This window comes from Buteo buteo, chromosome 13 (assembly GCF_964188355.1).
Source record: "Buteo buteo chromosome 13, bButBut1.hap1.1, whole genome shotgun sequence".
Classification (NCBI taxonomy): domain Eukaryota; kingdom Metazoa; phylum Chordata; class Aves; order Accipitriformes; family Accipitridae; genus Buteo; species Buteo buteo.
The window spans coordinates 31934455-31946622 of record NC_134183.1 but is presented as its reverse complement, the minus strand read 5'-3'; the positions used below and the strand labels follow the sequence as shown (position 1 = coordinate 31946622).

At 37.0% G+C, this 12168-nt stretch overlaps 1 protein-coding gene across 3 annotated transcripts in view; it reads left to right on the top strand.

The window, feature by feature from the left end:
• THSD4 (thrombospondin type 1 domain containing 4) overlaps positions 1 to 12168 on the top strand; it is a 334612-nt gene that overhangs the window by 182747 nt on the left and 139697 nt on the right. Inside the window, exon 1 of one of the 3 annotated variants that reach the window (XM_075045412.1) lies at positions 6973 to 7211. The exons of the other annotated variants lie outside the window; for them this stretch is intronic. Coding sequence (XP_074901513.1) covers positions 7140 to 7211 — 72 coding nt within the window. The 5' untranslated portion in view covers positions 6973 to 7139. Of the gene's footprint in view, positions 1 to 6972; positions 7212 to 12168 lie in introns of those variants that run through there. 3 annotated transcript variants of the gene reach the window in all.

Sequence of the window (12168 nt, the reverse complement as noted above, 5' to 3'; positions counted from 1 at the left end):
AGGAAAACAGAAGGCATTGATTAACAAATGCGGAGAGAAAATTTTTTGTCACAAAATGAATGGTATTCATAAAAATTGGTTCAAAGCATGGTGGCCACTTGTTCTGTAGTCAAAATGTAGCGTTGGGCAGAGGAAGGAATGCCTCATAAATGTTGTCTTATTCTACTTGCACTATGCAACTACTGTCTGGGGAGGCAAAGAGGTGCTTTGAGAATTTGGGATATAAACCAGAATTCTATCATCAAAATGCAGAAAATTGGAATATGGCCATGAAAAATATGCATTCTAGCCCAGCCCTGGACAGGTGACAACCAAGGGTCTTTTCCTCCCTCTAGTACGCTGTAATGCCAGAAAAGAGAAAGGGATAATAGATTTAGTACTGAAGGAAAGATTCAAGATGATAAATCAGTTTGAGGGTAATACTCAGCTCTTTGAAGGTGGACCTTTTCAGTAAAGTCTTGCTTTGTAATCACAAGTCTGAGCTTTAAAAAGTTGAGTAGGGAGAAGAGGAAGGAAATCCTCAGATTTCCTTTTCAGGGTTTGAGCGTAGTTTAAAAACACCATGCACTGCCAGTATCATGGTAGTAAGAGGGGAAAAAGAAAATGATAATGAAGACTAACATGTTATTACTGAAGTAGCTGACAAACTTCCAGTGATGTATCATAAACTTGGCTGACCTAATTATATACAAATGCCTATTTGAAACTTGTGTTGCAATGCCATTTCCACAGGACGCAATAATACTTTTTTAACAGTGTACTTTCCTCACAACAAAGAAAGAAAAAGATGAGGAACAGAGCAAGAGGCAGAACTTGGAGTGAATTTAGATGAGAAACAAGGGGAAAAATGGGGATCGTTCAGTTTAGAAAGGGAAATGAGCAGGAATAGAAGTTAAAAGGTAAGTTGGAAAGTGGTTAACTAATAAAAGCATTAGAAGGACACAAAGTGACTGTATGAACTAATTTATTAAAACCTCTTTAAAGGTCTTTCTTCCACAGCATCTCTTTGTCTTTTCCATAACTGTATAGTGGGATCAAAAACATGATTAGACATACAGATAGAAAAGACTATCCCTAGCTTCATTATGTAAGATAACGGTGGAAGACATGCTGCCTCATGCAATGGTGTATTCTGGTAGCCAGTCGATATTTCAGGTTTGGATGGAATTCTTTTATGGACATAACTATCACCTTAAAGGTTTCTTTGGACAAGAAATTATGTGAATTCAGCTGCTTTCTTAATAAAAAATTAGAGCAAAAGGGTACGAATAAGGTGTTGGGAGTTACTTGGAGAAGCATTAGTATCTGAAATACTTAAATTGAGTTAAAACTTCAAGAAAAAATGCTGAGATGCAGTGAAATACATGTGAGGCTCTGGGACTTGTTTCCTCCAAGGTGCTTAGTGTCTGGGGTTTGTTCTCGTAGGGCTCCATGTACTTAACCTTCAGGCTGTAATACATCGCTCACGCTTTTGACTTCCTTCCCAAGCTGTATGGGTTTTGTTTTGTTAAATGGCATGTATAACCGTCCAAATACTCCGTACTGGTCCTTCTTGTACCTATTGTTACTTCTTCTGTTCTTGGTCAAGAAAAGATAGAGATGCTGATGAAATTGAGATTCAGTGTGCGTATGAGCATGCCTCTTTCAAAAGGACTGCAATAGCAAGGAGAAATGCTTTAACTGTATAAGGGAGGGTATAGGAGAGAATCTCTTGCTCTCTTTCTTCACCCTGTCTGGCCAGTGAAATGCAGAAACCACTGAAGTGGATGTAAAAGCCTCCATGGGGGTAAAGAAATCCCTTTGTCGTTCAGCTGCATTATTTCCTGAATCCAAGAAGGCAGGGCAGGGAGTGGCATTTTTCCGCATGCATCCTCCTCAGTATATTGTTTTGACTTCAAGGAAAATACATTCTTTCTGCAGTCTAAATTCCCTGACTTGGTGGCAAGAGAGTTCTTTATTTCAAGTGTTTAATTAAACACAAACTTTTTTTTTTTAAATCAAGAAAAGTCATAGAAGAAATCTTTAGTGAAGTTTTATGGCCAGTGTCTCTCTGTAGTTCAGGCTGAAGGGCAGCAGTAATTTATTCTAACCTTAAAATATCTGAATAATAAATTCAGAAGGTAATGCTTCCTGGAAAAAATGAAATGAGATAATTACTGGCAATGCCTATCTGACAGCTTTAAATGTGGCAGCCATCTTTACACATGACTTTTTCAAGCATATAAGACTTTCTCTGTTAAACTTTTGTTCCTTTTTTGTTTTAAGTAATCTTTAGATCACTAATTGGGGAAGATGACCAATTAAATAAAACCAAAATATAGTAGATTTTCCACTTGATTTTTCTTTTGTTATTCATTAGCATCTTGTAATTTGCACTAAATTTCTAGTACATTCAGCCTTTTTTCTCCTCTGTTAAATTTTTATATGGAACATTGAAATAAAAAACCAACACCTTTTCTTAAATGGTAATAGAATATGCAGTGTCTACTTAATTTGCTTTTCCTGTTAATAATTCCAGGAAGATGGTGTCTGGCCAAAGCAAATTATCAGAATGATATTTTAAATACTTGTTTTAAGAAACAGATAAAAGGCTTGTGGGTTGTGCTGTAGTGGCAGACTTGTTTCAGCCTTCATCTTCCTTTAAATAGTTCATCCATTTACGCTTCAGCTGAGTACCAGCGGACATTCCAGTCAACCCTCTGTTTCCTCCCAAATTCAGTGGCATTGACATTGCACCCGTAGTGACAAAATGTGAATTAGACTAATGATTTTTCACTTGTACATATTAATACTTGTAAATACACAGAAATCATCATTGTCTTGTTCTAAAGTAATTCAGCCTGAAATACGTAGTTATATTTCATGTTATCTGGCTTTAAGAGTTTGAGAGTTAAGCTCTACAAATGTTAAAGCTGTAGCAAGTAGAAAGGAAGTCTTTAAAATGTTGTTTTGACTCATGTTTTCTCTTACTATTACTTTTATATTAGGATTTTGGTCAACTTTCTAAGCAAATATATCTTTAGTAGAACAAAGTAACTGTGAGTGATTTTACCTAAGCATGGTGTTCATGATTTCACGTTGAATTACAGGAAGGCTATTACACCTGGAAGAGAAATTGCTTGCTTTTGATAAGTTTAACAACTTCTCCATGTTTGAGATTTAGGTGCAATTGCCGCAGGAGGTAGCTAGTAAGCAAACTTCATAAACTGATAGATATTTAAAAACTCCTTGAGACTGACAGTTAATTTGTTCACAGATGAAAGTCAGTACTTTTTTAATGAGAGCTGTACTATCCAAAGATCCATTGTGTATTTTGTATGTTTTAATTTCTGAGGATAAGAGACAGGAACTTTCCTCAAAAGATCCTGATGTCTTTTTCTGATTTAAAAAAAATATAATTTTGGATTTTCTATTTAAATTATTTTCGTAAAATAATAACGGTATTATTTTGCGATGTTTGTATGTTTCTAAATAAAAGCAAGGATGCTTTTGTGTTGAAATTAGAGATATTTTATTTATTCCATCTTACTATTGCAAGGTATTTTGGTTTCTCTATCTGCTACTGCAGAACTTCATATCTTAAGTAGCTCTTCAGTTAAACTGATTTTTTTCTGTTGCACGAATAGTTTTGTACTAGCGTAGTGATTGTTGAGGTTTGCAGAGGAGTGCTGATCTTGGTTGCAGCAGTGCAAGTTTGGCATAGTGTTAAGTGTCAAGTTACTTTGTGCTGCAAAGAAAGGCTGTGGTTGTGAACACGCACAATTCCATCCAGTTCAGTTGGATAAAGCTTGAAAACGTAGTAGCAGGTATGGACAGATATCTTGTCTTATTACGGAGAACAGAATACCAGCTTCTGGACTTCAGGGAATTCTGCCTGTATATTTTTGTAGAGGAAAGATTAAATGCATATGGAAAGAATTAGTTATATGACTTATTAAATGGGAATGTAGTACAGTTTTCTGTACTCAGAAACTCATCCTAATAATATTCAGTTAGACTTTGATAAGGTTTTTTTATTATTTACAGAGGATATACTGCTTTCTGGAATGATCAGCAGAGAGAAGACTAAAATCACAGTTACTCCCAATTTTTTTAATTTTACTTTTCTACCTGCCATTAAAAAAGAGAGGATTCGCAATTTTGTGCCTATGCTATATATTTACTCACAAAAATTAGTTCACTTTGTGAAGAACCACACAAAAAGGCAAAGCTTCATTTTATGGAAACAGTAGTCAATCTGCATGAGGCAACTTTCATTGCTGGAGTTTTTGTTACAAACTGCAACATCTGAAATAGTGTATTCTTTTAAAACTTTTTCAAGCACTGCAACTGTAGTTTTAAGTGTCATAGTTGGAGCTCTCATGTTGAAAGTGTTTTGAACTCTGGTTTAGTTGGCAGTTTGCTTACTATCCTTTTTTTCTTTTGTGGTACATCTAGATATTTAAAAAATAATATGGAAGGACAGGTTGGCTTCCTGACAGGCTTTTGATGGAAAATTTCCTGAAGTTTATTTGGCTTTACATTTTTAGTCCGGAGACTTTGCCATGGGCAACCTGTGTACAAAGTACCTGTAACAGCAGCTCTACATTTAGCTGTCAGCACAATGGTATAACCTGCAAACCTTCAGTTTGCCTTAAAAAGGGGAGAAATGCTTCTTTCATTCAGGTCTTGAAGGGAGATGTTGTATATGTGAGATCAACATAGTAGTATAGAGTTCTGGATGATTTTTGTCAGAAAGTGCCATTAAGGTTATAGTGTCAAGTTTTCAAAAACTGCAGGTTTGGCTGTCAGTCACCATGCTTAAAACTCTGTGCCCGGCTCCCTAAGATCATTCAGATCATTCGGAAGAGTCACTCATGAGCTCTGTACTGAAACTCTCACTCTGGCTTTTTAAATCTTAAGCTTGTACTGTTCCCTTGAGGGGAGTCAGCTGAAGGGGACTCTTCTGCCATTGAGAGCCCTAGTCCTGCTTGGCCTACATTGCGTTGCTTCCTACCTGGCATGCCCTCACTGAACACAGTGCTAGGAGATAGTGGCAGTAATGCTGCCAGAACCATGGCACTGCAAGGCTGCGTAATGACCTGCGAAAGGTGGTCTGCTGATTTGAGAGGCTAAAAAGGACAGGTTTTTCTGTAGAAGTGGAAGAGACACAGCATTGTGAGTCCAGCTAGGAAGGAGAAAAGATAGTACTCTCTATGGACAATAGTAGTAGCCTGTAAAAGGAAAGGCCTGTGAAGGAAGAGGTGCAGTGACAATGATGTCTAGTTAATACAGGTCAGATTTAACTATGCTGGAGAACCAGATATGCAAATTCAAATACAGCAGAATTTGGACTTTTAGCAGCAGTGAGAACGCCCATTTTCTATACAAGTGTAGGAATTTGACTGTATTTAATTACAATTCTGAAAGCTCTCTAATACATGAAAGTATTCTGTTGTTATGATTTGTTTGAATTTGTGTCTTTCACCTCTCATAGCAGAGGAAAAGAATGGTTGGTAAAGCTAGTTTAAAAACAGGGTGAGGAGTCTGACATATTCAGCTGTGTATACAAAGCTTACCAAATTATAAAAAGAAATCCAATACATGGCAATGGTGTGCTTCTCAATTTCACCAAAATTTTCACTTCCTGCCTCCTAAAATCCTGAGATATTTTAAAGTACCTGTGTTCTGAGTTCATGTGGTTTAGTGTCTGACATACGAGACCAGGTTATTCTTGGGTCAAATTTTTGAGATTTCCCCTGCAACCATAAGGATAAGAAATATGTATTTACATGAAAGATGAGAATATAGTGTGATTTCTTGACTTCAGGAGTTGGAACTTTAAGGAAGACATAACGTCTCACATTCCCATGATAAAATACTTAAATAGGCAACAGTAAAGTCAGAAGAAGTTAAAAAGTAAAATGAGAAAGGGAAGGAAAAGGAATACAGGACTGGAGTGTCCTGTATGTGTTATAGACCAGTTGTTCTCTCCTGTTGTTGCATGTGATAGATCATTGGGGTTCAAAACTTGTTTTATATTCTGTATTTTTATGTTGCTTAGTTTACCATAAGAAAATGTCTATTGCGTAGAGATTACAGACATACTCAACTAAAGGGAAGCCCTCCAACTTCTATAGCTCTGTTTCCAATTTTACTAACTCTTGGGACAAATATTCAGTGGTCTGCTTGCAAGGTGTAATAATTCAGCTTTGTATCAGGCTTTCAATACTGCTTTATTCTTTACTTGAAAATAGGTCTTACTCATCTTCTAAAAAAAAGATTTTTATTTTCAAAGGCTTGCACTTCTGCTTGCTTAGTCAAAGCAGGTTATTTGATGGATTGAACTGTTACAAATCAAAATTTCTTTTATTCAGCTATCATTTGAAAAAGAAAGAGAGATTACATCCATATCCTGCTCCAGGATTATCCTAAAGGATGAGTGTCCATTTCAGGAAGCAGTTGTGACATTCTTGAGGGCAAATGGACACTTGGGTTCCCTGTAGGCCAGGAGTAGGAGCTAGTAGATTCTGACCAAGTCCCTGGCAGGATCAGGCCATGCAGGTTGCAGGATTGTGCTGATGGAGGGCTGACTGTAAAACCATAGGCTGCTTCCTGGTTAGATTTTAATTTATGATTTATTTATTATAAACTTCTTCATTAAAAGGAGGTGCTGTGCCTTTAAGTAGCACATGCCGTCTAACCATCAACAGGCATCTTTTGCAAGCTGCTTTAGCCTGTTTCTCCAATCATGCCTGCCTAAGTCAATAACGCATTGCCAAACCTCCTCGTGCATTAAAGGTTACCGTTTAGCTTGTTCCATGAATCACAGCAGATGCATAACTTGGCAGTGACCATTTCTGTCCCTCCCCTTCTTTGCTTTATACTAACTACAGCCCCCCAGCTCATTGCTGGCTGAGCCCCCTCCCCCAGCAGGGAGAAGTCATTACATGAAGAGATCAACTTACCAGTTGTCTTCAGAGCAGTGGCTGAGAGCAAAGCTCCTGGTCGTACAGTGAGTGCGATAGAAAGGGGGAGAGGGAGAAAGAGTCGGTACCTAGAAGAACTAGGGGCTGATACTGAGACACAAGTGCATCTGCTAGCTGTTAGTACTTGGCAGAGGGTTTTCTCCTCCAGGGTAGCTCTAACTTTGGGTAATAATGTTTGTCAGCTACCTGATACTAACGTTGCTCTGCTTTCAAACAGCAGTGTTAGCAAGACCTGGGAGCGAGGTAAGCAAAGTATAATGTCTTGTCAAAAATCGTCTTGTCAGAGTTGTATTTTCTTCCTAGCTATTAAGACGGATTTTGAATGATTTTTGTGTTGCCAGAGATTTTAGAATTGCATTGTTTGCTTCACGTGTAAAAAGCTATTGTTTTGTTTTGGTTTAGGTTTTGGGGGTTGTTTTGTTTGGGGGGGGGTGTTTGTTTGGAGGGTTTTTTGGTTTTGTTGTTGGGGTTTTTTTTGCAAAAGCCTATAGGTACTAAGGGAGAGTATTTTGAAAGTTAGCTTCTTTTGATTTGATATACAATATGCTTTCTGTGAGAGATGACTAATTTGTGAATTTTTCTTTACTAACATGCAGAGAAATATGATACTCTTTGCAGCAGTAGACGGTAGTGTTCTGTTCAGATTTTCTACAAAAAACTTGCATGATTACAAAAGTTTTTACAAAGGATGTATTTTGGGGATGTGAGCATGTAAAAGTTCCAGGTTCCATTATTTTAATAACAACCTTTTTGTGCAAATATATGTAATGTTTAGTATGTGGCAGGGCAGAAAGAACTTTATTTTTTTTAAACTGTATGTCAGATCTTTAAAGAGGGACTTTATGCATTCTTAATATAAGAAATTTTAAGTAATGGAATAGAACAGCCCTTGCTATGCTCTGAGAAGTTGCTACTTGATTTATGAAGAGCAGTTTTCCAGGTTTTTGTTCTCATCAGAGAAGTTTTTCATCAAGTTCTTATTTCATACCAAAGCAGAAAATTTCACCTACTTCTTTGTCATTTAGGAAATAATTCATCAAGCATAGTACTATTAGATACAAAATATTCCATCTAATGAAGTTACTAGCAGAAAACACATTTGATACTCATTCTCCCTCACTCTAACAGAAATGTGATGTATAGTTATGCATTTTAAAGGAATCATTGGACAGTTTTGTTCCATAATATGCCTGCCTTAAGTAAATCTTCTGAAAACAGTGATTCTGCTTTAGAGCTTTGTCTTTTGTTAGCCCTGTCATAAGTTTATAGTAGCCTAATAAAGTCCAGAGCAATTACTTTCCCTGGTAAAAGAAAGTGGAAGTGACTGGAAAAAGCACCTTGTCCAACAGTCTGTGGTTGACGCTCTCGTCATGTAGCTCGTATGTAGCTCATTTATAGATATAAACTGTATTTTGCTTTCAGGGTGTTTTAAAAAGAGAAGTTGTAATGGTTTTGATTCAAGAAAATGTCTTTTAATGAATTCTTGTGCTGCCTTTGATCTAATTAAAGCAGGGAAAATTTTCAGCAGAGGCTCAGGGGATTTAAATGGATTGATGATCAGAGCAACTGGAAGCTGATCATTGCCCTCTAGTTGTCACTGAAGTTTTTAACTTCCTGGTTGATAGTTATTGAGCACAGAAAATGATAGATGGACTCACCTTGTCCAGACTGAGGGACCTTAAAATGTGTGGTGGCTCATATGGAAAATATTTCTGTCACCACCACATGCACATGTGGTCTTCAGAGATCCATATAAAGAACAAATCTAGAGCAGCAGCAGTGTTGCCTGCCAATTATCCTCGTTAGCAAGTAAAATAAAAGCAATGCTGTGTTCTTACCTGGAAATGAATTTCTGCAGTAAAAGTGCAATGTGGAATGTTTTAGTGCTGTGATCCATATGCCAAGTACTTTAAACTGTAGTGTTCTTCTTAGTTTTTCAGCTAATACAGCAGACAGAATATGAGAAATGGCCTGTTACTTTATCAATGAATCTTAGGTTGTAGGTTTTAGTAGGTAGTGAGAAATTTTTTGCCTTTATTATGTTCATATGGCTAATTTTGAAAATCATATAATAAAAATATACTGTGTCTACTATTATTAATATAGTAATTCTTTGTCCTGTATTGTAAGAGACCACCCGATTATTTTGTGCATTTCCCTGCTCCAGCTGCAGAACCTTGGCTACATAAATATTATTTCTCTAGGAAATTACTCAGTTAAGTTTTTTTCCCATGGTGGACGGACAGTGGATTGAAGACAGGGAAAATAAGTGAGAAGCCATTTTTAAAAGGAACCTGTATTGTAGTTTTGTGCTCCTTTGAACTGTTCTGTTTACTTCTCAATATTTAATTGATTTATAGGTATGTATTTCTAAAAGTTCTGCTCATAAAAGTGTCAGTTTGTCATAGATTATAAAGTCAATGGGAAGTTGCTTTTCTTGCCAGCTTGCGCTCTCTGTGTTTTAATGCTGCAGAACTTTGACCGTTCAAGAAACAGAAAATTACAAAAATCCAACTGTTAGGTTTTTACCCTTGTAACTCTTAAGGAACCCCTAACACTTGTTCTAATGTGTGTATAATTATGTTCTGCTTTTCATTTGTTGTTAAGGAATGACTTGGCATGAAGTCAGTGAAACTGCATTGCATCACTTTTCCATTCAGGAGGGAAATAAGGGTGTACAGCTTTGCAGCTTATACTGTGTTTGCAGTTGGCCAAACCAAAATTTTTTTCGTGTGCTTCTTAGGAAATGAGCTTGACTCTCTTCATCCATAGCTGGGAGCTCTAGCTAGTACCTCCTTCCAGGATCAGCCTTGCTAGATAGAGTTCAGCTTCCTTCTCCCTGGGTTGTCCAGGAGCAGTTGTCCTCATCAACAGACTGTACTGCTATCTTCTGTGACTGAGAAAGAGCTAAGGCTAAGTTGGCGTCGGATGGGAAACCTGTGTGATGAGGATTTAGAAAATAAAGATGAAGCGGTGTAAAGAGGTGATACTATGCAGAATGCATGAGGCCTGAACTCCTAATTTCAAAACAATACTTAGTTAAGGTTTCCTCCTTCCCACTACTAATCTGGTGGTTTGGAATCATCTCTGGCATGAAAATCCTTGGTTTGACTAGATACATTGGGCTTGAGAAGTCTTTGAGCAACTAGACAGTCTTCCTGAGCAATAACCTATCCCCGTATTTTCAAGTCTTCCTAAGCACATAGTTATTCTTCACTCATGGGGAAGCAGGTAGCCTTTTAAATAGTTTTCTCAGTATACTTGATAGATACTTGTATCTTCAGAGGAGAATTTCACCTTCCTTGAGATTTTAGTTGTTTCAGCTGAATTCCCCTCCCATTTTAGTAGCTTCTTTAATCTTGTACACATTGGCCATGAATCAGTACTGTCAGTACTACTTGAATCAGTACAGGTGTCAGTGAAACTATGCAAATGTACTAAAGTCACCAGCCTGGCCTCCTCAGCAAAAAAGCAAAATCAAATTGTACAGTTTCAAGTTTTGTTTGTATTGGTTTCTGTTAGCATTAAAAAAATTCAGTCTAGCTGACAAAATGTGTGGACAAACAGAACTAAGCCTCATGTGTAAATTAAATGTTGATTTGATCTGTATTTTAATGTGGCAAGTAATCATAATCTCACTAATCATAAAAATACATGATCTATGACAACACAGAACTTTGAACAGGTTTAAGTGAATGGCAACTGGTTTGTAAGATTTAAACCTAATTTTTTTCAGTTCTTGAATAGTATTTGTTCAGATAACAGGATGTTTTGCTACAGTTAATATAATAAAGCTGTTTATAGAAGCAAAATTTTGTTTTAAATGTATGGATACTATTTAGCTTTGAGAATATCTGAATACTAGATACTGTTTAGCTTCCTTCATGAAGCAGTTTACATGAAGAGTAGAAGATACTAAACAATGTCCTCAAAGATTGTTTTAATATATTTTTTTATTATAAATGCCATGTTTGTTTAATCGCAGATGTAAATGCTTCCCTTTGGAATTTGGGCATAAAGAGGGTGAAAACATAACATTCTATCTGTTAAAATGTGTAAGGGAGTCTGAGCAACTTTTGAGTCTGAATCTTTGCGTGCTACAGAATCTGCTGGTTCTGATCGGTCGCTTACGGGTTGATACTTGGAACGGTTATTTTACAGTGTCCCACCTTGCAAGACCAGGAATAAACACACAGAAATGTAGAGGACCCTATTGTCATGAGCTGCCATTCATTTCTGCTTTCACAGTGGCTGTCTTCTCTGCAGTATGTAACTTGTCCACAGGCACCAGAGAGGCAAGGTGAGCTTGTCAACACTTTAAAAGATCATTCAGTTCTGAACAGGTTCAGGTGTCACAAGCCCCAGTACACAAATGCAACCCATTGCAAGAAACTTGTGAACACTTACAGGTCCAAAGCATATTTAACTGAAAAACTGGCAAAGGAATTAGTAAGAAACTTTAGAAGATTTGGTTCAGACATTAATCCAAAATACACACAGTTTGCACTTAGAGACAAGGTTCCCTTTTTGGCCAAAAGAAAATATACTAATAAGTTACAAGAAAATGAATGTTTTTGACACTGTATTTCTAGGTAAACTGATTTCTTTCATGCCTAAAGGTAGATAGATTATTTTGGTTTCAGAAGATACTAAAGAGAGTTTCTGTTAGACCTGAACCATTTCTCCCATTCCTAATTATTATCTTTCCTACCTTGTTAAAGACCTGTGATCCTTATTGTAAGCTTGAAGTTGTAATTTTGCTTCTAAAACTTTGCATGTGTGCCTATACGCATGCGTATGTATGTATAGAATTAATTCTGTGCTCTACTGGGCTGTGGAAGAAAACCTTAATAGAGCATTTTAAAAAAAACATATTCAGGGTATGTGTAGCCCTGTGTAGAATTCTTTCCTGCCTGCCAAATTGGTTTCTGAGGTTAGCTGGGGAGTACAGCTCATCCCAGCATTGTGACTTAGTTCCGTGTGGTACAATATGAATGGAGCTTTCCCTTGCTGATCTCAGAAATAGGCTGCTTAAGCAAGAGAGGAAAAAAACCCGAACCAACAAACAACTTGAGGTCATGGCCCTTTTGACACTGTTTCTTGACTGAGTTTTTTCTTATCAAGGAAGAACTCTCTTTCTTCTGACTTGTTGGAGTAAAATTTCTGACCTTACTCAGTGGAATCTTCCGGTGTTACATGG